This window comes from Salvelinus alpinus, chromosome 28 (genome assembly GCF_045679555.1).
Source record: "Salvelinus alpinus chromosome 28, SLU_Salpinus.1, whole genome shotgun sequence".
Lineage (NCBI taxonomy): Eukaryota > Metazoa > Chordata > Actinopteri > Salmoniformes > Salmonidae > Salvelinus > Salvelinus alpinus.
The window spans coordinates 2,392,540-2,420,202 of record NC_092113.1 but is presented as its reverse complement, the minus strand read 5'-3'; the positions used below and the strand labels follow the sequence as shown (position 1 = coordinate 2,420,202).

The 27,663-nt window shown below is 43.6% G+C and overlaps 2 protein-coding genes across 2 annotated transcripts in view; one reads left to right on the top strand and one right to left on the bottom strand.

The window, feature by feature from the left end:
- Positions 1-27,663, top strand: part of LOC139556939 (uncharacterized) — a 244,614-nt gene that overhangs the window by 13,490 nt on the left and 203,461 nt on the right. The gene's annotated exons all lie outside the window — the stretch shown is intronic.
- LOC139556937 (plexin-D1-like) overlaps positions 1-27,663 on the bottom strand; it is a 112,528-nt gene that overhangs the window by 50,974 nt on the left and 33,891 nt on the right. The window contains exons 8-12 of the mRNA XM_071371101.1: positions 17,619-17,718; positions 16,298-16,396; positions 14,038-14,130; positions 13,780-13,873; positions 12,762-12,919 (exon numbers count right to left, since the gene is read on the bottom strand). Of these exons, the coding sequence (XP_071227202.1) occupies positions 12,762-12,919; positions 13,780-13,873; positions 14,038-14,130; positions 16,298-16,396; positions 17,619-17,718 (544 nt within the window). The remainder of the gene's footprint in view (positions 1-12,761; positions 12,920-13,779; positions 13,874-14,037; positions 14,131-16,297; positions 16,397-17,618; positions 17,719-27,663) is intronic.

Below are 27,663 nucleotides of genomic sequence, written 5' to 3'. Positions count from 1 at the left end.
ATTTGGTTCCTTGGAAATTGTGGGAACATACTGACTGGTAAAAATGAATGTTTTTTTTTTTTTTTTGAGAACGGAAGTGTTCTCAGAAAAATGTTCATTTTTTTAAGTTGCAGGGAGGTTCTGAGAACATTTTACTATGATTCCCTGAAAGTTTTCCTGGGAAGTGTTAGCGTTCTGAGAATGGTTATATATATATATAGGAGAAAATTATAGATTATTTTAAGGTAATTAAATAACGTTCTGAGAGCATGTTTCAATAAGACTTTTAATAACACCGCTAGCTTAGTTTGTGTTAACTGTTTTGAACTCCAAGCAAAGACAGGACAAATGGACATTAATTTGCTTAGGTATTAATAATGCAAACATATTTATTTTTATTTTGGCATGGTGTCAGTGAGATTCAAACCTATGATCTTCTGTTCTCTATCCATGGAATTAGTCCACTGCAAAACAAGATGACGGGATGGTTCACTCGTCTCCGAGTACACTCCCGGGATGTGAATGATGGTAGATGACACACCCCCTTCAACATGCGTACTGCAGACAGACCCGACTCATCTTGCAACCTCTTAACTTTGGTTGACGCGAAAAACAAACATGGCGGCATGCACAAACTACCCATCGTCGGATTACCTTCGATTTTTTTACTCAATGATTTCGTTCACTGGTGAGGTCAACTGTGATGTGATGAACTGTAAATAGTCATTGCTATTGGCTTATTCATATTATGGTTTCTGTCAGCCGAGCGTTAGCTAAATATGACCTCTTGTATTAGGTCACTCTTTCCTCAGTTAGCGCTAACCTGTAGGAAACGCTATGCTAAAGTACTGAAATTCCAACCTAAGGAACATGTGGTTCTCAGAACATACACTATATATACACAAGTATGTGAATACCCTTTCAAATTAGTGGATTCGGCTATTTCAGCAACAACCATTGCTGACAGGTGCATAAAATAGAGCACACAGCCATGCAATATCAATAGACAAACATTGGCAGTAGATTGGCCTTACTAAAGAGCTCAGTGACTTTCAACATGGCACTGTCATAGTCAGTCAGTTCGTCAAATGTCTGCCCTGCTAGAGCTGCCCCGGTGTGTTGTAAACTGTAAATGTCCAGGAGCAACAACGGCTCAGCCACAAAGTGGTAGGCCACTCAAGCTCACAGAACGGGACCGCCGAGTGCTGAAGTGCGCAAAAATCACTACCGCGTTCCAAACTACCTCTGGAAGCAACGTCGGGAGATTCAGGAAATGGGTTTCCATGGCCTAGCAGCTGCACACAAGCCTAAGATCACCATGTGCAATGCAAGCGTCAGCTGGAGTGGTGTAAAGCTCACCTCTATTGGACTCTGGAGCAGTGGAAACACATTCTCTGGAGTGATGAATCAGGTTTACCATCTGTCAGTCTGACGGACAAATCTGGTTTTGCCGGATGCCAGGTGAATGCTACCTGCCTGAATGCATAGTGCCAACTGAACATTGGTGGAGGAGGAATAATGGTCTGGGGCTGTTTTTCATGTTTCGGGCTAGGCCCCTTTGTTCCAGTGAAGGGAAATCTTAATGCTACAACATACAATGACATTCTGTGCTTCCAACTTTGTGGCAACAGTTTGCGGACGGAGCATTCCTGTTTTAGCATGACAATGCCCCTGTGCACAAAGCAAGGTCCATACAGAAATGGCCTACACAGAGCCCTGACTTCAACCCCATCGAACACATTTGGGATGAATTGGAACGCAGAGTACGAGCAAGGACTAATTGCCCAACACCGGTGCCTGACCTCACTAATGCTCTTGTCGTGGATGTGCTAGCTGGGTTTCCTGTACCATTCCCAGAACATTGTGGGAACGTTGTATGCAAAATAATCATAGGACAAAGAATATGCTACAATTACTGATTGTAGCAAAATTAGAAGAAAAAAATAAGAAAAAATGTGGCCTATTAAGGAAAACCTTAGAGCAACAGCCCATACAACCTTCATACACAGTCACTGTAGCATACGGGGTAACAGTAAACCACGGGTGATACTGTGGGAGAACAGATACTCCCCCGTAAAAGCTGAGAACTCTGACTGACTGTTACTCTAACTAACTCCTGGTGATTCTCTGTCTGGGAAAACATGGCTGCCAAGGCATTGCATCACACTCCCACAACCACAGCCCTAGTTTCCTGCCTTACAATCACCTCTCTCCTGAGGCAGCTATTCCAGTGTGTGTGAATGCGTGCGTGTGTGTGTGTGTGTGTGTGCGTTTATGAGCATGTGTGTTTGTGTCTTTGAGCTGCCCACGCATTGAGGATTTCAACACATCTAACCCCAGTCATCTCAGTGGGATACACACACAGATGGACACTCAACAGTCCATGAGTCATGACACAATGGCTGATACAGAGTCAAGCAGGGACACTGAGTGTGCTGACAGTGGTAACAGCTACTAGTCTGTGAGTTGTGCCTCTAAATCCTTGCTGGCGTTTGAGTAACGGTGTACCCATGTGTGTAAGATATTATCGATTGTTTGAGTGGTAGTGTGAGTGTGAGTGTGAGTGTGAGTGTGAGTGTGAGTGTGAGTGTGAGTGTGAGTGTGAGTGTGAGTGTGAGTGTGAGTGTGAGTGTGAGTGTGAGTGTGTGTGTGTGTGTGTGTGTCAGTCAGACTCCTTTGTTTCCCTACTGGGCCAGGCAAGGCAGGTTTAATCTACAGGAAGTGTTTAGGCCGACTGGGCCTCATGCGAACCGTACTTCCCGTCTGTAACTGCAGCACAGATAAAAGCAGCATTCAGAAGCGTTCAAAGTGGGTTTTAACGCAGCTCTAAACACAGCGGCATAACCACAGAGGTTCAAAGTATCGGTACAAAAGAGCACGGTCACCCAGATGAATCCAAACCAACTGTTGAAACCATGTGTTCCCAATAATGAAGTTTAATGACCACAAAGAGGAGACCACAGTGAGATCTGCAACCAAATACACTTGACCCATGTGGTTGAAGTGTGGTCACATCGTGTAATGCTCTATTCTATTCCTGTGGGTGACCGCGTAGAGTTCAAACATTCTCTCTCACACACACACACACACACACACACACACACACACACACACACACACACACACACACACACACACACACACACACACACACACACACACACACACACACACACACACACACACACACACACACACACACACACACACACACACACACACACACATATATATATATATATATATATGTTCCCATGCCCTCTGTCATCCCTCCAGATCAATTGTGTTGTTCCTCCATAAGGGCCAGTGTCTAAGTGGTGTGACTGTACTGTGGAGTCAGCCAGTCCGTGAGTAGTACAGTATATAGTGTGTTGTTTCAGATTGACTTGGTTTAACGAGGCTCTGTAAAAAGACTTCCCCTTCCAAAATAAACCCTCATCACGAGACAAACCACATTTATTTATATAGCCCTTCTTACATCAGCTGATATCTCAAAGTGCTGTACAGAAATCCAGCCTAAAACCTCAAACAGCAAGCAATGCAGGTGTAGAAGCACCTGCAGGGCACAGTGCCCACCCGCCCCACACCATGTGACAGGTCAAGTGACACAAAACCACTTCCTGTTCTAAATGTGAGCCTAAGTCAATAATGAGCGGATGGAGAATTGTGTGTACAGTGGTTCTTCCATGGCCGTTTGTGGTAGATGGTGGCATTCTGTCATTGCACCATACTTTCACAAGGGTGAGTTAGAACGCTGATCTATCGGTAGTTTAGTTTAGTTTATTAATTCGACCATTTTATAAAACAAGTACACATAAAACTTGAAAAAGCCATAGATGCACATGAGTAAAATCATAGAGGATAACACACAATAAAGTCTGGGACTTATTTCCATTGTGGTCCTCTTGAGATAAGATGGCTAGGCAAGATGGAATGAAGTTAAACACCGTATGGCAGTGAAATAATAAAACATAAAACAAAGAAGAAGAACATCTATCTCATCATTGCAGTTACATCATAGAGGTTATTCATATGGGCACAGAAGACATCAAACGTTTATGGGTAGAGGCAACTCATTCCATTCTGAGGCTCCAGTATACAAGAAAGTACCTTTCCCAGCATTAGAGGTCGACTGATTAATTGGCATGGCCGATTGCAAGTTTTCATAACAATCGGTAATAGGCATTTTTAGATGCCGATTTTGGACGATTACATTGCATTCCAAGAGGAAACTGCGTGGCAGGCTGACCACCTGTTACGCAAGTGCAGCAAGGAGACAAGGTGAGTTGCTAGCTAGCATTAAACTTATCTTATAAAAAACAATCAATCTTCACATAATCACTAGTTAACTACACCTGGTTGATGAAATTACTAGGTTAACTAGCTTGTCCTGCGTTGCATTTAATCAATGCGGTGCCTGTTAATTTATCATCGAATCACAGCCAAACGGGTGATGATTTAACAAAAGCCCATTCGCGAAAAAAGCGCAATCGTTGCACGAATGTACCTAACCATAAACATCAATGCCTTTCTTAAAATCAATACACAGACGGATATTTTTTTAAACCTGCATATTTAGTGAAAAGAAATTCATGTTAGCAGGCAATATTAACTAGGGAAATTGTGTCACTTCTTTTGCGTTCATTCAACGCAGAGTCAGGGTATATGCAACAGTTTGGGCCACCTGGCTCGTTGCGAGCTAATTTGCCAGAATTTTACATAATTATGACATAAAATTGAAGGTTGTGCAATGTAACAGCAATATTTAGACTTAGGGTTGCCACCCATTCGATAAAATACGTAACGGTTCCGTATTTCACTGAAAGAATAAACATTTTGTTTTGGAAATGATAGTTTCCGGATTTTACCATATTAATGATCAAAGGCTCGTATTTCTGTGTTTATTATATTATAATGAAGTCTATGATTTGATATTTGATAGAGCAGTCTGACTGAGCGGTGGTAGGCAGCAGCAGGCTCGTAAGCATTCATTCAAACTTTACAGCGTTTGCCAGCAGCTCTTAGCAATGCTTGAAGCACAGCGCTGTTTATGACTTACAAGCCTATCAACTCCTGAGATTAGGCTGGCAATACTAAAGTGCCTATTAGAACATCCAATAGTCAAAGGTATATGAAATACAAATGGTATAGAGAGAAATAGTCGACACGTCATAATTCCTATAATAACTACAACCTAAAACTTCTTAACTGGGAATATTGAAGAACTGGGAATATTGAACCACCAGCTTTCACATGTTCTGAGCAAGGAACTTAAATGTTAGCTTTCTTACATGGCAAATATTGCACTTTTACTTTCTTCTCCAACACTGTGTTTTTGTATTATTTAAACCAAATTGAGCATGTTTCATAATTTTTTTGAGACTAAATAGATTTTATGTGTATTATATTAAGTTAAAATACAAGTGTTCATTGTTCATTCAGTATTGTTGTAATTGTCATTATTACAAATGTATATATATATATATATATATATATATATATCGGCCGATTAATAGGTATCGGCTTTTTTTGGTCTCCAATAATCGGTATCAGTGTTGAAAAATCATAATCGGTCGACCTCTACCCAGCACTACTCCTGAACCTGTATAAACACACATTAGCAACACCTAATCTGGTGCTGTGATTGTGTGCATCCCTAACACAGGGAAAGTAATCAGTTAGATATCTGGGCACAGAACCATGAATACTCCTGTAAACCAAACCTAGTCTAATCTGGGACACCCTAGCCTCAACAGGCAGCCAGTTTCTGAAAGCAGCTCCTGCCTATAAACTTAGATAAGCCCCCAAACCAGGAAGTACTAGCGTAGTCAAAATGACATTGAATTAGGGCAGTGGCTTAGCATTTTCATGGAGTCCTTATCAAACAGCTTGTACTTTCTACCAAAAAACTTAGTCCTGGCATTAACCTTCCCTAGCACTTTATTTGCCATGCGCACACCTCCCAAGCTTCCATCAATAATACATCCCAGGTAGCTAACAGAGGTTTTAGTAGTCAGCACCTCACCTAACTCCACTCTGATTTCAGAGGACCTACCTAACCTAACTCCACTCTGATTTGATTTGACCTACTCAATTTAGGTCAATTTCGGTCTGGATCCAAAAATAATTGCCTCAGTTTTAAGTGCAGAAATATCTTATTATCTCCAAGCCATTTGCTAATGTCAGTAAGCTCTGTGCTAAGTATGCTCCCCAACATAGTTTTACTTTGTGAGACACCATAAGTGTAGAGTCATCCGCATAAAGGAAAATAAGGCAAGAACAAGCATCTTTCATATCGTTAATATACAGTAAAAACAGTAGAGGCCCAAGCACGCTCCCCTGCGGAACACCACAACTCATTAGTTTTGCCTGAGACCGTGAAACATTAACCTCTACTACTTGCTCCCTACCTGATAAATAGGACTTTACCCAGCCTAGATGGATACTGCTTAACCCCAGTGGCTCCATTTAGGAGATTAGGAGACAGTGGTTAACTGTATCAAAGGCCTTTTGTAGGTCAAGCAGTACATTCCACAGAGATTTCCCTCATCAATCTCTTTGCTGATGAAGTCAGTCAAGTAAAGTAGACATGAATCAGTGGAGTATGTTTTTCTAAAACCCAACTGAAATTCATACATTAGACTTTGTTTGTTGACATACTGTATGAATACATTTGCTCATGTACAACTCTCTCCAGGATATTTGATGTTATACTGAGAATAGATACAGGCTTATAATGCCCAAGGTCAGACTTTATCCCATTCTTATACAGAGGTATAACTTTAGCCTGTTTCATGTCCCTGGGAAAGATGCCTTGTTCAAGAGACAGATTAACGATATGTGAAATACAAGGGCCAATTTTCTCAGCAGAATCTATGAGAAACCTTGCATGAATATTATCCAGGATTTAATGCTGGATTATCCAGCATTTAAGCTCTGCTAGCATACTGACTATTTTGGCTGTTGCAACCTTTGCAAAAGAAAAAGAGTTTGGCTGAACCACTAACTCGGCATAATATTTTGTTGTTGTTTCCATACAAACCAGAACTGGTGGGCAGCTTGCTAACCAGTTTGCTGGCAACAGAAGTAAAAAAGAGTTGAATTCATTGGCAAACTCTGCTTTTTCATATACCATCTCCCCCCTGATGTTCAGTCCAATAATAAAATCAGACTGCTCTTGAGAGTTCTTACATTTCTTAAAGGCCTTATTCCTTGCATGGATAGATTCTAGAATCTCATGATTAAACCAAGGGCTAGATCTCTGCTCTACCCTGACCCGTCTAATGGGAGCCATCACATTCACCACAACAAGGAATCTACATTTAAAGGCTTCCCAGGCACTGTCTACCCGACATTATCCACAGGTGTCTAGTCAATTTGACCCACTTGCTCCCTAAACATTTCAACACAGTATTTTTTGAGTCCTCTGATTTTAACAGTTTTGTGACACTTAAATACATATTCAAAACCCTCCTTATGCAAAATGTAATAAAATGATCACTGATTCCATATAATATTACTCCACTCTGCGATATTTGAGATTTATCAGACACCAATATTAAGTCAATCGTACTTTGCACTGTTTCACATACCCTGGTGGGATCTTTTATCATTTGGGTCAGAGCAAGTGATCTACAGAAGTGCATAAAAACATTGTGGGTTGGGCTATTCTTTTTGCAGACATCAGTATTGAAATCCCCTAACAGAATGATTTTGAAAATGGCGCCGGTGTGGTCCCGTGTGGCTCAGTTGGTAGAGCATGGCGCTTGCAACGCCAGGGTTGTGGGTTCATTCCCCACGGGGGGACCAGGATGAATATGTATGAACTTTCCAATTTGTAAGTCGCTCTGGATAAGAGCGTCAGCTAAATGACTTAAATGTAATGTAAATGTAAATGGCAGCAGCAACCATATCTTACGGAAAAAAAAGAGCTTCTGGATATTAGGACAGATCAATCACCTCGGATTAGACAAAGATTTTTTCTTCAACAAGCAGGCAGCGTGATGTGAATACATACTTTTAATGTAAGACGAATCAACACGAAGAACACTAAACAAAATAACAAAACGAACGTGAACGCTATAAACAATGATTGCAGACATGCAACTTCACATAGACAATACCCACAAACCAAACTGTAAAATGGCAACCTAAATAGGATCCCCAATCAGAGACAACGATAAACAGCTGCCTCTGATTGGGAATCAATCTAGGCCACCATAGACCTACATATGTCTAGACTAGACACACACACACCTAGACATACAAAAAACCCTAGATAAGACAAAAACACACATACCACCCTCGTCACACCATGACCTAACCAAAATAATAAAGAAAACAAAGAATACTAAGGTCAGGGCGTGATAGTGGGTCAGAGGACACAAAGCTGCCGTTACCATCAATATTACTCGCCAACGTGCAATCATTGGACAATAAATTAGACGAGGTACGATCACGAATATCCTACCAACGGGGCATCAAAAACTGTAATATCTTATGTTTCACGGAATCGTGGCTGAATGATGACATGGATATTCAGCTAGCGGGATATACGTTGCACCGGCAAGATAGAACAGCACACTCGGTAAGACGAGGGGGGTGTGGTCTGTGCATATTTGTAAACAACAGCTGGCGCACAAAATCTGATTTTGCTCGCCTGAAGTAGAGTATCTTGAGATAAAATGCAGACCACACCATTTGCCTAGAGAGTTTTCAGCTACACTTTTCGTGGCTGTTTATTTACAACCACAGACAGATGCTGGCACTAAAACCGCACTCCGTCAGCTGTATAAGGAAATAAGCAAACAGGAAACCGTTCACCCAGAGACGGTGCTTCTAGTGGCCGGAGACTTTAATGCAGGGAAACTGAAATCAGTTCTACCAAATTTCTATCAACATGTTAAATGTGCAACCAGAGGGAAAAAAATTATAGATCACCTGTACTCCACACACAGAGACGCCTACAAAGCTCTCCCTCGCCCTCCATTTGGTAAATCCGACCACAATTCTATCCTCCTGATTCCTGCTTACAAGCAAAAATTAAAGCAGGAAGCACCAGTGACTCAAAGTGGTCAGATGAAGCAGATGTTAACTACAGGACTGTTTTGCTATCACAGAGTGGAACATGTTCTGGGTTTCTTCCGATGGCATTGAGGAGTACACCACATCAGTCACTGGCTTTATCAATAAATGCATCGATGACATCGTCCCCACAGTGACCCTACGTACATATCCCAACCAGAAGACATGGATTACAGGCAACATTCGCACTGAGCTAAAGGGTAGAGCTGCCGTTTTCAAGGTGCGGGACTCTAACCCGGAAGCTTATGAGAAATCCTGCTATGCCCTCCGACGAACCATCAAACTGGCAAAGCGTCAATACAGGGCTAAGATTGAATCGTACTACACCGGCTCCGACGCTCGTCTTATGCGGCAGGGCTTGCAAACTATTATAGACTAGAAAGGAAGCACAGCTGCGAGCTGCCCAGTAACACGTGCCTACCAGACGAGCCAAACCACTTCTATGCTCGCTTCGAGGCAAGCAACACTGAGGCATGCATGAGAGCATCAGCTGTTCCGGACGACTGTGTGATCACGCTCTCTGTAGCCGACGTGAGTAAGATCTACAAAACAGGTCAACATTCACAGGGCTGTGGGGCCAGACGGATTACCAGGACGTGTGCTCCGGGCATGTGCTGGCCAACTGGCAGGTGTCTTCAATGACATTTTCAACATGTCCATAATTGAGTCTGTATTACCAACATGTTTCGAGCAAATCACCATAGTCCCTGTGCCCAAGAACACGAAAGCAACCTGCCTAAATTACTACAGACCCGTAGCACTCACGTCCGTAGACATGAAGTACTTTGAAAGGCTGGTAATGGCTCACATCAACACCATTATCCCAGAAACCCTAAACCCACTCCAATTTGCATACCGCCCAAACAGATCCACAGATGATGCAATCTCTATTGCACTCCACACTGCCCTTTCCCACTTGGACAAAAGGAACACCTACGTGAGAATGCTATTCATTGACTACAACTCAGCGTTCAACACCATAGTACCCTCAAAGCTCATCACTAAGCTAAGGATCCTGGGACTAAACAGCTCCCTCTGCAACTGGATCCTGGACTTCCTGACGGGCCGCCTCCAGGTGGTGAGGGTAGGTAGCAACACATCTGCCACGGTGATCCTCAACACTGGAGCCCCTCAGGGGTGCGTGCTCAGTCCCCTCCTGTACTCCCTGTTCACTCACAACTGCATGGCCAGGCACAACTCCAACACCATCATTGAGTTTGCAGACGACACAACAGTGATAGGCCTGATCACCGACAACGACGAGGCAGCCTACAGGGAGGAGGTCAGAGACCTGGCCGGGTGGTGCCAGAATAACAACCTATCCCTCAACATAACCAAGCCTAAGGAGATGATTGTGAACTACAGGAAAAGGATGACTGAGCACACCCCCATTCTCATCAATGGGGCTGTAATGGAGCACATTGAGAGCTTCAAGTTCCTTGGTGTCCACATCAGCAACAAACTAGAATGGTTCAAACACACCAAGACAGTCGTGAAGAGGGCACGAAAAAGCCTATTCCCCCTCAGGAAACTAAAAAGATTTGGCATGGGTCGTGAGATCCTCAAAAGGTTCTACAGCTGCAACATCGAGAGCATCCTGACCGGTTGCATCACTGCCTGGTACGGCAATTGCTCTGCCTCCGACCGCAAGGCAACACGGAGGGTAGTGCGTATGGCCCAGTACATCACTGTGGCTAAGCTGCCTGGGATCCAGGACCTCTACACCAGGCAATGTCAGGGGAAGGCCCTAATTCATGCACATACTACCTCAATTAGCCCGACCAACCAGTGCCCCCGCACATTGGCTAACCGGGCTATCTGCATTGTGTCCCGCCACCCACCACTCGCTAACCCCTCTTTTACGCTACTGCTACTCTCTGTTTATCATGCCTGTATATAGCCTTGTAACTGTTATAGCCTCGCTACTGTATATAGCCTCGCTACTGTTATTTTTCACTGTCTTTTTACTGTTGTTTTTATTTCTTTACTTACCTATTGTTCACCTAATACTTAAAACATTTTTTTTGAAATTGCACTGTTGGTTAGAGCCTGTAAGTAAGCATTTCACTGTAAGGCACATGTGATAAATAAACTTTGATTTGATTTGATTTCCCATCAGGGAATCATTACAGTAGTCTTAACTGTGGCAATTAATTAATTAGTGTTTTCTGAGAGTCTCTCCTCTGGCACTAGAGTCCTGCATCGGGCAACAACAACAAAACTGTCAGTGGTTCTAGAGTTAAGAGAGAACTTGTGTAAATACAATGCGTGAATTTCGCTTGACATGGTGGCTTTTGGTTTCTCTCCCTCTAAAAACCGCAATAAATAATTCTATAGATCAAACTGTCTTTATTTACAAATGAGTAAGAATGTCTCACCCCATGTTCAAGAACGGCCTTTTCCCCTTTAGTCAGATTACAATCGCTCACTTTCGGTCATTTGAAATGAAATCTTCTCCAAAATATCATCATTTTTTACCAAGTTAATCTGCTCATGTTGTGTGTTTTCAATTATTTGTGACATTGTGGCATTTAAATCATATTGAAGATAGAAGCCGCCTCTTAATGAGTTTCCGAGAGCCGATCTGTTATCCAACGATTAGTTTAATAGCCCGGCTACTGTTGGTGTGAATATTCCTCCCAACTTGCAATTTATTTGATGCTTAAGTACTCTAAAGTTTTACAGAGTAACTGCTCATCAACATCTTTATGCTTTCGTTCATAAAAGAACAATTAAAAAAACTTTCAAAATGCAGATGTTTATTTCAACTTCTGTACAGTACACCCCAGCTCCACGACCACGTGTAAAACCTTGCTGAGATGAAAAGATCAATATTTGTTGGAATTTGTTGGAATGTTGCATCATCAGTTTCTCAAGCCAAAACGTCTTGATGGCCTTCACCAGTTCATCTTTGTTTGTAGGCTTGGCAGAGTTACGGATACATTTTTCAGAATAAAGTAGGCTATTGAAGGCAACAAATTGTTGCTTACTGGAACACCCAAAGTCATCCAATTGTTATAACAGGATTTGAAGCAACAGCCTAACCACGTGTGGTGAACTATTTCAGCACCGTTTCACGCTGCTCTGAGACAAGCATGGGACTGGTCTTGATAAATCAATTCAATTTAATTTTCACAAAATCTCCGTTTGGGTATTGGTTAGCCTACAATTAGGGTGTGGAAATGTTAGGATTATTTTGCTCTTGGTCAGCCTACTCCCGACCGGTCACGTTGTACAGCGCCATATTGTCCTAACGGAAACCCTCAGGGTTTTGTTTTTCGTTTTTCTTGGAATAAAAACACCATAATCTTAATCCAATTAATTAAACTACATTTCTTAAAATCAATCCCATATACTATGTTCTCACAAAAAAAGGTACAACCAATATTAAAAACTGTCAAATGCTTCTCAAAAATGCCCTCTGGTGGTCAAACTAGCACTAACTAACATTAATGGCAACAATGGCTGACAATTAAATAAAGTACCATAGAATTCTGCGGCAGCCTGCAAGGTGTGCTGCAGTATGACACAACTTTAAAGGAAGAACCACTGTACACTAGAGTATAGGTTCAGTCTTATGGATCTTGCGGATGGGACATGATGTGTGTGTGTGTGTGTGTGTGTGTGTGTGTGTGTGTGTGTGTGTGTGTGTGTGTGTGTGTGTGTGTGTGTGTGTGTGTGTGTGTGTGCATTCCTACCTTGGTGATCTCGGGGTCAGGACACTGGCTATTCATATTCTGGCAGTCATTCCTGGGTCTACAGCTGTTGTCACACCAGCCACACAGATGTCCCAGGTTCTCACGTCCCCAACACTGGGAACAGTCCCCATTGCCCACCCCACAGTTATACACCTCCACTGAGAGGAGAAAAAGGGGGAGGGAGAGGGAGAGGGAGAGAGCTTTATTATTACAATACAGCATGCTAGCAACATACAGGCTACATCACGTAACCGTATGGGCTGAATATATTATACTGAGCCTATGTCAGATGCTTTGGATAAAAAATATTTTCAGCATAATAGAAATAAACCCAGAAAAACTGAGAGGACAGACATATGAACAGAAAGAAAAGAGAAACAGATGAGCATGTCCATGTTCCAGCACCTCCCATAGAGAAATCACGTGCGCTTGTGTGTGTGTTTTGATGACTGAGCACGGTATGAAGCATCAATCTTGTAATAAAGTATGCCGTATTTCTGGCTGTGGGCCAGGGCTGTTCTTCTGCTCTAAGGGCTCACATGGTAAACACATGGCCTGTTAACTTTGAGAATATGCTGGCATCTGGGAGTGGGCGTGCGTGTGTGTGTGTGTGTGTGTGTGTGTGTGTGTGTGTGTGTGTGTGTGTGTGTGTGTGTGTGTGTGTGTGTGTGTGTGTGTGTGTGTGTGTGTGTGTGTGTGTGTGTGTGTGTGTGTGTGTGTGTGTGTGTGTGTATATGTGTGTGTGTGTGTGCATGTGGTTTTAAAGGTAGCAAAACAAAGATAGCAAAACAAGGATATTTTGGGTCCTCACAAGGAAAGAGGCTATTTTAGGGGTTATGTTTAGGGTTAGGGTTAGAATGAGTGTTAGGTTTAGGAGATAGGGTTAGGTTCAGGGTTAGGGGTTTGGTGTTAGGGTTAAGTTAAGGGAAAATAAGATTTTGAACGGGAATAAATGTTTTGGTCCACACAAGGATAGTAAGACAAATGTGTGTGTGTGTGTGCGTGCATGCGCTCATACCTGTCATGGGTTTAGGGCTGTCGATGTATTTGTCCAGGTGTCCCTTTCTACGCAGACTGAGCTGAAACACCTGACTCCTCTCCACAGTGGTTAGCTATATGGTAAGAGAGACAAGCCCGCTGATTGGCCATTTCACCATACACTACCAGTAAGCATGGCTTCAATTGTCCATACACTAAACAGCTTATTTCTTATTCGCCCTTTACAAAGATTGTGTTGCGTGACAGCTACTCTTGGAACATGATTGGTTGTACTCACCGTCACTCCACTGCACTTGACCCCTGAGCTGTCCTCCAGCCATCGGAAATCATACCGCTGCTCGTTCCCAAAGTCACACTCTAGCTCCTCCCCCTAAGGAACAAAACAATACAGCCATGTCGTCATAGCAATGACATTTCATTTATAAACCAATCAGAGGGGAGGCACAGTCTGACATCACCCAGGGAAACAGGGTTTATGGGGACACATTTTGGGGTTTACACATCTTGTTATGTCTTTATTTTCCTCATCCTAGCTAGTCCTGCAGCTTAGATGCCAATCTGTTTCTGCTTCAGCCAGCTGCTTTGGAAATGTCATGCCAAACATTGGCAATAGAACATTGGCAAGAAAGCGACAAGTTAGCTAAAGCAACAGCCTGGCAGCCAGAAAACTCCATATATTCACAATAGTTTGTTTTGGAGCTACAAATAGTGTCTCTTTATTCAGAGTGTGCACTTCCTCTAGTTCCATTATCAGCATGGTGGCTGTTTCGTTTAGTTGAGCTAACATACCTATTAGTCGATCAGGGCTAATGTTAAATGGTTCATGAGTGTACATGCACTATGTAGGGAATAGAGTGTCATATGAGAAACGATAACAAGGACCTGGCTGGGAGAGAACTCTGTCCTCCTGAATAGTTGGTAACCATTGACAACCCTGGGAGCGGAGGAATGCAAAACATCTAAATAGCCCAGGATAATTGTCCCTGCCAGGCAGAATTTAGAATCTATTAATAATTCATCATATTCATCAACATCTGGACGGTAAAGTCCCCTACCTCAGCAACTCATCTGGGATGCAGAGGGGTTCACTATGAATTCACATTTCAGCCAAAACATCAGGAGATACGACCACACATTTTGTGTGTAATAGTGTACACGTCAGGAAGAGAAGTGCAGTCAATCTACTCAAAGTGCTTGTAGTCAGTCATAAGGTACAGTTACATATGGATTGATTTAACATGTTATAATAGGCCAGAATAAGTCACTCGGGCTCCCGAGTGGCACAGCATTGTAAGGCACTGCATCTCAGTGCAAGAGGCGTCACTACAGTGCCTGGTTCGAATCCAGGATGTATCACATCTGGCCATGATTGGGAGTCCCATAGGGCGGCGCACAATTGGCCCAGTGTCATCCGGGTTTGGCCGGGGTAGGCAGTCATTGTAAATAAGAATTTGTTCTTAACTGACTTGCTAAATAAAGGCTAAAATAATATATTTAAAAAAAGCATATGACTGTGGTGCTTTGAACTGTAAAACATTTACCCTTTCACATTACATTGTTTATTTTCCTTCTGCTTTCGACTATGTTTCCCTGATTCATAAAGATCTTCTCTGAATAGTCATTGCGTTCTTTGCCCCAGATAGACTATATGCCAATTTGAGGCATAGAGCCATGTTTAAACAAGCTAAATAATAGCAAGGAATGCCAGGTCAAGCTAGTTTGGTCTTCCCACTGTAGTATGAGACCTCCTTTTCTATACTTTACAACACATATACATCTGACTCACAGCAAAGCTGATGACATTGTTCAAACAACTGAAAGGAAATAATAACAGCTATCAAAGGTTGATTATATCTATGCCAATAAACTGTGTGTGTGTGTGTGTGTGTGTGTGTGTGTGTGTGTGTGTGTGTGTGTGTGTGTGTGTGTGTGTGTGTGTGTGTGTGTGTGTGTGTGTGTGTGTGTGTGTGACTAACTGTCTGTCGCCATAGAAACCCAGTCAGAGAGTGTGTGAAAGGGCACAGGGTTATGGTTATGACTGACCAGACCTGGCAACTAGTCAGAGATGGAATGTCACAAGCTAACAGAGTCAGACCCTCATCACTTTTTTCCTCCAATAAATTGAGGTTAGGATTCGGGTTATACAGACTGATCTGAGATCAGTGTCTGAAGGTAAAAAGTGTCTCAAAGTAAAAAGATAGGGCAAATAGTACTAAAGATTGCTATGTGTTCGTTGAATGTCTCCATATGTCTGTGAATGCCTGTATATCTACTGAGAGATAAGATATCAGAGAACCTGGTGGTAACAGACCACCAAAGGTGTTTCAAATAAGTGAGGAGATAAAGCCATTCATCATTCTGATTCTAACCTCTTCATTGCAGTTACTGCAGATGTCTCAGCTCATTCCCAAAGAGCAACCACTGAGGGGTTCACTATCATTCCCACGAATCTCCCTCTAAGAGCCTGAATCACTTCACTCCTATCTGGCTGTACCACATTTAGTATAGAATTTAACAGGGGCTACTGTATAGTGTACCTGTACCACGTTGTCTAGGAACAGGGTGAAGTTCTGGGTCATCCCCGAGGGCGAAGGTGCAACATTCTTTGCCACAAGACTTGGACAGAAAGTAGCATTCTGGGGGACAGGAAGTGACACACACACACACTCAGGGGTTAAAAAAAAAACAATGCTTCCCCTGCAGACATCCGCTTCCAAAAATACCTGTCCTGTTTATGTAGCTGAGAGGAGGAGGAGGAAATGAGAGGGTGAAGCTCCGCTCTACTCAGAGTGAAACAACATCCTAAAATGGAGGGTTGGTGAGGGATTAGAAAAACAGGCACACCGGAAGGCAAAGATGGCGGAATAATGGCAGGATGGGGCTCAAGAAAACCAGACTTAAAAAATGTTATGTCCAGCTAACAGACTAACAGAGCCAAGCTCACTCTGACTCACCCAACCACACTCCTTCAGAGTACACCAGTTTCTATGGACTCAATCAGACTGTGCGTGGGGATCCAAACAGTGGCAGGGCAACTTTGCTTCACCAAAGGCAGTATGAGAGAGGGGTGGCTGGCTGTACCACAGCAGTGATGCTGTCAGAACCTAGGTATGCTCAGAGGAGGTGAGTAGTGTGTCTAATGGGTTGTGATAGCTTCAATGAACATAACGAGCATTTCCTGCCGTAACATAACACTACTTAAAGGGATAGCTGTTCTCACAACAATTAAAGTTTGACTGAGATTTTTACATCTCAAAAGAGGTTTAATATTGAGATCAGTCCTCCATGCCAGATTTGGACCATTTTAAAAACATCATTACTAACAAACATGTTCAGATGAAAGCAGCTCCCACTCTGGCACCATACACACTAACTATACACCAGGGCACCATTATACGGCACTGTACAGTAGACAGGAAAAACGGTGAAACAGTGAGCCTATTCTTCACACTGGTTCCACGGGGCCTATCAAAAAGCCACCACCACGAAGAACTGGGAGAGAGAGAGCCCTGAGAAGGTCAGAGAGGCTTTAACATGGCCCATTATCCTGTTAGGAGTCTGTTAACCATGTCTCCCTGTGTTTTATGGGCTGCTTCAAAAATGGCTGACAACAGTAAGATAGCTTTAACCTGGTATGACTGGCCGGAATGTTACACGAGGCCAAATCAGAATGGACTGAGATCATCATAGGAGCTTCTGATTGGTTGCCATCGATCTAGGGTTTAGTTTGACATTTCCCCCGCTAATGTTTAAGGTTGGGACTAGTGGGGAATGGATCCTCGATCTGTAACTAATAGAGCTACTTCTAAACTAGCCAGTGTTTCTGACCCGGAGTGGTTTAACAGAGGGCTAACTCACCTCTAGCAGGCTATGTTTGGAGTCGTCTTTCGAGGAGAGGCAAGAGTGGCTGTCCTGGTCCCAGTAACACCTCCACCTGGTGCTCAGACAGCTGATACATCTGACACACAGGAGAACACACACAAATAAGGGTTAGACCAGCGTTTCCCAAACTCAGTTTGGTTTTTTGCCGTAGCACTACACAGCTGATTCAAATAATCAACTAATCATCCAGCTTTGATTATTTGAATCTGCTGGCCAAACACACACACGTGAGACCTGGAACCTTTAGTGAACACAGTGGACGAAGCAACACACAAGGTCAAACAGGGTTACACTGGCTACGAGAGAAGATACTAAACATCGAGTTCCACTGTTCACGAGGAGCGCTGTGAAGGCAGGAATCCCTGACAGAGCTGTGTGCATGCGTGTGTGTGTGTTTTCCCAGATAGCAGCCCAAATAAGAACACCTCCACTGTGTGTCACTCTATTGCCTGTGGGTGGAAGACAGATGTCCCCACACCAGGAGTGATAGCGCCTTCAGTGATACCCTGTCTGTCTCGTAACAACCATGGGAGAAGGGGTGCCAGCTTGCCAATTAAGAGAGGGGAGATGAAGGGGTTTGCAGGAACGTGATTTGCTGGGTGTTTGTGGGGGAGGGTGATTAGAAGCAGACAACCCACTCCAGGGACTCTTATCAGGCAGCTTTTTTGTTTTAGCTAAATGACTCTCACTCACAAACACATACACAGAAACACGCCCCCCCCCTCCCCCGCTCTCCCTCTCTCACACTGCTCGTCATATAGAGTCATCCTGAAAACCCAACCCCTGACCCTCACACACTGAACACACAGATGAGCTCTTACTCTCAGGCCTGTGGTTCAACACACACTCTCAGTCTCTGTCAAGGAGAAGGCTGTTAGGGAGAATCAGGGGCTCAACTTTCAATTTCACGGGGACATTTTTATTTTTGCACTGTGATACAAAAAAAGCGGGAATGGTGTGCTTTAGAACCATGCGGACACCACAGATTATGTGGACAAGTGAGTGACCAGCACAGTCCTACTGTCTGCAGCGGCTCTCTCTGTGTTGCCCCTTTTTTTCCAGAGTTGTAAAAGCAAGCAGAGCAGAAACTGGTTACTCTTTATTTGACTGATGGAGCTGTCGAAGTAACTGTTGCTTAGACTAAAAGGAAAAGATGATTTATTACCAGTGCTGAGCTAGTAGTGTAACTGACATGTAACGTTAGCTAATGTTCAATCCCCTCTCGCCTGAAGTTCTGTCTGAAGAGAATGAACTAGCTAGTAGCTACCACAGCCAGTTCAGCTCTAGCCTCTAGCTATCTGTCAGATAGCAGTATCTAACAGCTGTTGTGTGTATGGAAATGTTTTTGTCCCGTTTCAACAGAAGTAAATTAACTTGGCTAGTTTTCGGGCAGTAATGTAACATTAGAGCTAGCCAAAAGTTGGCTAACGTTAGCTAGCTTGCTGACTAAATGTATGTATTATTTTTGCCTCAATCACACTAGACCTGAATCAAACGATGAAACCAGTGGCCAAACGATTGAAGACGAATATACTGACATTTTTTGACAGCGCAATGTGAGTTTTTATTAGAGTCAGTATAGCAATGTAACGTTATTGATCTGTCAGTTTCCTTAGCAAATTCAGTACTTTTCATACTGACACAGTATAAACAGCTCTACAGGCTACTCTGTCATGGCGCACAGTCAGCACACAGCACAATATTGATGAAGATGAATGGATACAGATATGTTTGAATGCGCAGTCATGTTCATATCATCTCAGACATAAATGACTGCACTTTAAGACCATCCATAGAACATCCTATATGCCAGTGAAACTGAATATCATGCCCTCAGAAATGTAATTCGTCTGCTGGATGTGTAAAACACAAAAGGGGACATATTTGCATATGTTATGATCTTGTGAAGGCTGGCTGAATTCTGGCAAAGAGTATGATTTGATTTATTAGATTCACTAGATTTGATTTATTTATTTTACCTCAGCAGGTCTACAGATTCTTATCCCTGTTTTTGTTTGCTTGGAAATGTTGATACTGGAGACTGTTATAAGAAGAAACTATGTAACCTAGCATTTATAGTGGCTAATAAATGCATTGCCATTAATTGGAAGGTTGGTTATCCTACCACAATGTCAGAATGAATGGCAGAAATGTCAAATTGTGTATCAATAGATTTGATGTATTACAAGATTAAGGGTATACTGTGCAACTTGCATAAGGTCTGGGTGCCTGTTTGACAGAAGGGGTCTGTATTGAAAACATTCAATTCTTTTTGTCGTACAGTCGCAAATAAAACAATTATTTTCATGGCACACGAGACACCTGTGTGATTTGGTCTGTCTCAGTGGACTAATCCATTGAGGAGGCCCAGTGGTGTAAAGTACTTTAAAGTATAAAATACTTTAAAGTAGCCTACTACTTAAGTAATTTTTGGGTGTATCTGTACTTTAATTTGCTATTTATAGTTTTGACAACTTTTACTTTTACTCCACTAAATTCCTAAAGAAAATAATGTACTTTTTACACCATATACATTTTCCCTGACACCCAAAGGTACTTGTTACATTTTGAATGCCTGAGGGCACAGTGTGTTGTGAAATCTGTGAATGTATTCAAATGTTTTTAAAATTGTATAAACTGCCTTAATTTTGCAGGACCCCAGGAACGGGGATTCATACTAAATACAAATACAAATGCTTAGCAAGACAGGAACATGGTCCAATTCACGCATTTATCAAGAGAACATCCCTGGTCATCCCTGAACATCCCTGCCTCTGATCTGGCAGACTCACTAAACACAAATGCTTTGTTGGAAAATTATTGTCGGAGTGTGCTGCCGGCTATCCATGAATAAAATGTACAAAAACAATTGTGCCATTTGGTTTGCTTAATATAAATGGAATTTCAAATGATTTATACTTTTACTATTGATTATTAAGTGTATTTAAAACCAAATGCTTTCTAGACTTTTACTCAAATAGTATTTTACTGGGTGACTTTCACTTTTACTTCAGTTATTTTCTATTAAGGTATCTTTACTTTTACTCAAGTATGACAATTGGATACTTTTTCCACCACTGAGGAGGCCGTGGGGATGCCAAGGTCCAAGAATATGGGGATTGTGGCTCAGATGCACAAGGCACGTCTCCAGAATGCGCTCTCTCCCTCCATTTTGTGGGTATTCATTGTTTCATTATTTTTTTTTTCTTTCATTTTTTTCTTTCACCTTTATTTAACCAGGTAGGCTAGTTGAGAACAAGTTCTCATTTGCAACTGCGACCTGGCCAAGATAAAGCAAAGCAGTTTGACACATACAACACAGAGTTACACATGGAGTAAACAAACATACAGTCAATAATAAAGTTGGGGGGAAAAAGTCTATATACAGTATGTGCAAATGAGGTAGGATAAGGGAGGTAAAGGCAATAAATAGGCCATGGTAGAAACGTAATTACAATATAGCAATTAAACACTGCAATGGTAGATGTGCAGAAGATGAATGTGCAAGTAGAGATACTGGGGTGCAAAGGAGCAAGATAAATAAATAAATACAGTTTGGGGATGAAGTAGTTGGATGGGCTATGTACAGGTGCAGTGATCTGTGAGCTGCTCTGACAGCTGGTGCTTAAAGCTAGTGAGGGAGATATGAGTCTCCAGCTTCAGTGATTTTTGCAGTTCTTTCCAGTCATTGGCAGCAGAGAACTGGAAGAAAAGGCGGCCAAAGGAAGAATTAGCTTTGGGGGTGACCAGTGAGATATGCCTGCTGGAGCGCGTGCTGCTATGGTGACCAGTGAGCTGAGATAAGGCGGGGCTTTACCTAGCAGAGACTTGTAGATGACCTGGAGCCAATGGGTTTGGCGACGAGTATGAAGCGAGGGCCAGCCAACGAGAGGTCGCAGTGGTGGGTAGTGGTGGGTAGTATATGGGGCTTTGGTGACAAAATGGATGGCACTGTGATAGACTGCATCGAATTTGTTGAGTAGAGTGTTGGAGGCTATTTTGTAAATGACATCGCCGAAGTCGAGGATCGGTAGGATGGTCAGTTTTACGAGGGTATGTTTGGCTGCATGAGTGAAGGATGCTGAGTTGCGAAATAGGAAGCTAATTCTAGATTTCATTTTGGATTGGAGATGCTTAATGTGAGTCTGGAAGGAGAGTTTACAGTCTAACCAGACACCTAGGTATTTGTAGTTGTCCACATATTCTAAGTCAGAATCATCCAGAGTAGTGATGCTGGACGTGCGGGCAGGTGCAGGCATCGATCGGTTGAAGAGCATGCATTTAGTTTTACTTGCATTTAAGAGCAGTTGGATGCCACGGAAGGAGAGTTGTATGGCATTGAAGCTCGTCTGGGGGTTAGTTAACACAGTGTCCAAAGAAGGGCCAGAGGTATACAGAATGGTGTCGTCTGTGTAGAGGTGGATCAGAGAATCACCAGCAGCAAGAGCGACATCATTGATGTATACTGAGAAGAGAGTCGGCCCGAGAATTGAACTCTGTGGCACCCCCATAAAGACTGCCAGAGGTCCGGACAACAGGCCCTCCGATTTGACACACTGAACTCTATCAGAGACGTAGTTGGTGAACCAGGCGAGGCAATCATTTGAGAAACCAAGGCTGTTGAGTCTGTCGATAATAATGTGGTGATTGACAGAGTCGAAAGCCTTGGCCAGGTCAATGAATACGGCTGCACAGTAATGTCTCTTATCGATGGCGGTTATGATATCATTTAGGACCTTGAGCGTGGCTGAGGTGCACCCATGACCAGCTCTGAAACCAGATTGCATAGTGGAGAAGGTACGGTGGGATTCGAAATGGTCGGTAATCTGTTTGTTAACTTGGCTTTCGAAGACCTTAGAAAGGCAGGGTAGGATAGATATAGGTCTGTAGCAGTTTGGGTCTAGACTGTCTCCCCCTTTGAAGAGGGGGATGACCGCGGCAGCTTTCCAATCTTTAGGAATCCCAGACGATACGAAAGAGAGGTTGAACAGACTGGTAATAGGGGTTGCAACAATTTCGGCAGATCATTGTAGAAAGAGAGGGTCCAGATTGTCTAGCCCGGCTGATTTGTAGGGGTCCAGATTTTGCAGCTCTTTCAGAACATCAGTTATCTGGATTTGGGTGAAGGAGAAATGGGGGAGGCTTGGGTGAGGTGCTGTGGGGGGTGGAGGGCTGTTGATCGGGGTAGCGGTAGCCAGGTGGAGAGCAAGGCCAGCCGTAGAAAAATGTTTATTGAAATTCTCAATTCTAGTGGATTTATCGGTGGTGACAGTGTTTCCTAGCCTCAGTGCAGTGGGCAGCTGGGAGGAGGTGCTCTTATTCTCCATGGACTTTACAGTGTCCCAGAACTTTTTTGAGTTTGTGCTACAGGATGCAAATTTCTGCTTGAAATTGTTCTTCATTGTTTGCTGTGTCTATCAATTCCCCGTTACATACATCACCAGCAATAGTTTACATTTACTGTTAATTCCCATAATGTCTAATCTGCAATGTGTGTTTGGTTATGGTAATTTTGGACAAGTGTTTTGCAGAACACAATCTATGTGTCACGCCCTGGCCTTAGTAGGCTTTAGCTGTTTGTGGGGAATTGTCTATGTTGAACGTAAGTAGTTTGTGTGTGCACTTGCGTTTGTAGCTTCACGGTCGTTTGTTGTTTTTGTATAGTTTGTATAAGTGTTTCGTTTCATCTTCGTCGTTATAATAAAAGAAGATGGCTTATTTTCCACATGCTGCGTTTTGGTCCGTCTCTCCTCCACACGATCGTGACAGAATTCCCCACCAACATGGGACCAAGCAGCGTAAATCAAGGCAGAGTGGCTGGAAGCCCGACAGGCTACCCCAAAAATTTCTTGGGGGAGGGCACACGGGGAGTGTGGCTGGGTCAAGTGGGAGAATTGAGCCAGTTCCCCGTGCTTACCATCAGGAGCAGTTGGCTAAACGAAGGTATGAGTCGGAGAATGTGGAGGAGTTATTGGACAGATTGGAGGAAAGTGAAAGGATGGGAGATTATGAGACATTTGAGGAGTTGTTGGTGTTATTGGAGGAGAGCGAAGAGAGAGAGATGTTGATATGGGGGAGCATACAACCAGGTAAGGTTGGGAAGCCTCCTGTGCGTCTCCTGAGCCCTGTACGCACTGTTCCTTCTTCCCGCACTCTTCCTGAGGTGCGTGCCCTCAGCCTGGTACCACGCACCAGGCCTATAGTGCGCCTCGAGAGTCCAGTGTGCCCTGTTCCTCCTCCACGTACTAGCCCTATGGTGCGTGTCTCCAGTCCGGTACCACGCACCAAGCTTCCTGTGTGTTCCCAGAGTCCTGTGCGTCCTGTTGCTGCTCCCCGCACTAGCCCTGAGATGCGTGTCCCCAGCCCGGTACCACCAGTTCCGGCACCACGCACTAGGCCTAATGTGCGTCCCCAGGGTCCAGTATGCCCTGTTCCTTCTCCCCGCACTAGCCCTGAGATGCGTGTCCCCAGCCCGGTACCACCAGCCGCCAACCAGACAGGATCTGCCAGAGCCGCCAACCAGACAGGATCTGCCAGAGCCGCCAACCAGACAGGATCTGCCAGAGCCGCCAACCAGACAGGATCTGCCAGAGCCGCCAACCAGACAGGATCTGCCAGAGCCGCCAACCAGACAGGATCTGCCAGAGCCGCCAACCAGACAGGATCTGCCAGAGCCGCCAACCAGACAGGATCTGCCAGAACCGCCAGCCAGCCATGAGCGTCCAGAGCCGTCAGCCAGCCATGAGCGTCCAGAGCCGTCAGCCAGCCATGAGCGTCCAGAGCCGTCAGCCAGCCATGAGCGTCCAGAGCCGTCAGCCAGCCATGAGCGTCCAGATCCGTCAGCCAGCCATGAGCAGCCAGATCCGTCAGCCAGCCATGAGCAGCCAGATCCGTCAGCCAGCCATGAGCAGCCAGATCCGTCAGCCAGCCATGAGCAGCCAGATCCGTCAGCCAGCCATGAGCAGCCAGATCCGTCAGCCAGCCATGAGCAGCCAGATCCGTCAGCCAGCCATGAGCAGCCCAGCCAGGATCCGCCAGAGCCGTCCAGCCAGGATCCGCCAGAGCCGTCCAGCCAGGATCCGCCAGAGCCGGCCAACCAGGATCCGCCAGCCAGCCAGGATCCGCCAGAGCCAGCCAGCCAGGATCCGCCATTCAGTCCGGTGCTGCCCTTCAGTCCGGAGCTGCCGTCCCTCAGTCCGGAGCTGCCCCTTATCCTGGTGCTGCCCCTTATCCTGGTACTGCCCCTTATCCTGGTGCTGTCCCTTATCCTGGTGCTGCCCCTTAGTCCGGTGCTGCCCCTTAGTCCGGTGCTGCCTCTTAGTCCGGTGCTGCCCCTTATTCCAGTGGGTTTAAAAAAGCGGGTAGTGACTATGGTGGGGTGGGGACCACGACCAGTGCCGGAGCCGCCGCCGTGGACGGACGCCCACCCAGACCCTCCCCTAGACTATGTGCTGGTGCGCCCGGAGTTCGCACCTTAAGGGGGGGGTTATGTCACGCCCTGACCTTAGTATTCTTTGTTTTCTTAATTATTTTAGTTAGGTCAGGGTGTGACATGGGGAATGTATGTGTTGTTTGTAGTGTCTAGGGTGGTTGTAAGGTTTAGGGGGTTTATTAGAGTAGTTGGGTTTATGTTTAGTATAGTAGTCTAGCTGTGTCTATGGTTGAGTGTAGGTATCTAGGAAAGTCTATGGTTGCCTGAATTGGGTCTCAATTAGAGACAGCTGGTTATTGTTGTCTCTGATTGGGAGCCATATTTAAGGCAACCATAGGCTTTAGCTGTTTGTGGGGAATTGTCTATGTTGAACGTAAGTAGTTTGTGTGTGCACTTGCGTTTGTAGCTTCACGGTCGTTTGTTGTTTTTGTATAGTTTGTATAAGTGTTTCGTTTCATCTTCGTCGTTATAATAAAAGAAGATGGCTTATTTTCCACATGCTGCGTTTGGGTCCGTCTCTCCTCCACACGATCGTGACACTATGCTACACTTGTAAGAAACAAGTTTTTGTTAATTTCATTCCATTTATGAGTTTTGTCAATTTATTCATCGTCTTTTGCTTAAACTCCTGTCAATGTTGAGTAAGGACGTGAACCTGATTACGCATGTAGAATTAGGACTAGGCTACCTGGCCTGCATGCAAATGTAGGCCTATAAATGTTCCATTTGTGGATGTCTGATAGTATTTCTGATTGTCTTAACTCAGAAGCTGTGAAGCTTCTCAAAGTATTTTTTCTTCACCTCGAACAGGAAGTAAACAAAGTCAGATTTTTAGAATCAATTGAGAATGACAATAGTTCCTCAAAGTACTTGAACAATATTTTCAGCTCTCTCCCTTTCCATAACTACTCGGCATTAAAGGGAAAAAGTAATGCTCTGATCCAGTGGAAACGTCATAAAATACCTGATTACTTCTTCAGCCTTGCACAAATAGCCTAAGGCTGTGTCTGTCCCGAGCTCACTGGCGCGGGAAACTCTGAGTGCCCAAAATATTTCATACAATGTTTAACGTTTTCTAGTGCGAGTAGGCCAGGTTGAAAGTTTTATAAAATGTTTCAGACAGGCCCTGAATAGCCAATATGATTTATCAGATATTTATTTTTATTAGGATATTTTCTACCTGCAGGCTGCAATGCTTTTATGTGTTGGCTTTATGTAGATTATTATTACATAGTTGGCAATGGCAATATAAATGTAGATTTGTATTTTAATTTAGATATAGAATGTAGATTAACCACAGACAATGATTTTGAGATACAAAGACTATTATAAGTTAAATAAAACGGTTCCATGAAAATGTGCATATGAAATCATAATTGGCACGCAGATTGGTAGAAATGGTAAGCTAAATTGGCACTACAAATGGAAAAGGTTGCTGACACCGGGTGTAGCCTATTACTGGCAACTTCAGGAACATAATGGTAGAATCTGCAAAGCAGCAGGAGAAGGAGGGTCGGGAACTTTTTCTTCTTCTGGTTAGGCTATCTTGATCTCTGGCTCCCTCTTGAGTAATTTGTAATTTGTTGATTGTCTTCATTATTTAATCAAACAGCGTGCTTAAAGCATCAGACAAGTTCAGTAGGCCTACATATAGTTGCTTTTATAAAAACACATAGGGTGTGTCTATATAGGCTAAAGAAAACTACATGTTTTAAAATGTTGATCAATCGATTGGTCAAAAAAAAAGACTACTCATCGTGGACCAAGATCTTTTTAGTCGGGGACAAAATTCTGAGGGAGAACCCCTGCCAGGTTATGTCCCCCCTACTTCTAAAACAAAAGTTGCGCCCCTGGGGAGAATATAGAGTTGAAGTCGGAAGTTTACATACACTTAGATTGGAGTCATTAGAACTCGTTTTTCAACCACTCCATAAATTTCTTGTTAACAAACTATAGTTTTGTGCATGACACAAGTAATTTTTCCAACAATTGTTTACAGACACTTTTAATTCACTGTATCACAATTCTAGTGGGTCAGAAGTTTACATACACTAAGTTGACTGTGCCTTTAAACAGCTTGGGAAATTCCAGGAAATTATGTCATGGCTTTAAAAGCTTCTGATAGGCTAATTGACATAATTTGAGTCAATTGGAGGTGTACCTGTGGATGTATTTCAAGGCCTACCTTCAAATTCAGTGCCTCTATGCTTGACATCATGGGAAAATCAAAAGAAATCAGCCAAGACCTCAGAAAAATAATTGTAGACCTCCACAAGTCTGGTTCATCCTTGGGAGCAATTTCCAAACGCCTGAAGGTACCACGTTCATCTTTACAAACAATAGTGCGCAAGTATAAACACCATGGGACCACGCAGCCATCATACTGCTCAGGAAGGAGATGCGTTCTGTCTCCTAGAGATGAACGTACTTTGGTGTGAAAGGTGCAAATCAATACCAGAACAACAGCGAATGACCTTGTGAAGATGCTGTAGGAAACAGGTACAAGAGTATCTATATCCATAGTAAAACGAGTTCTATATCGACATAACCTGGGACTGGTGCACTTCACAAAGTAAAATGCATCATGAG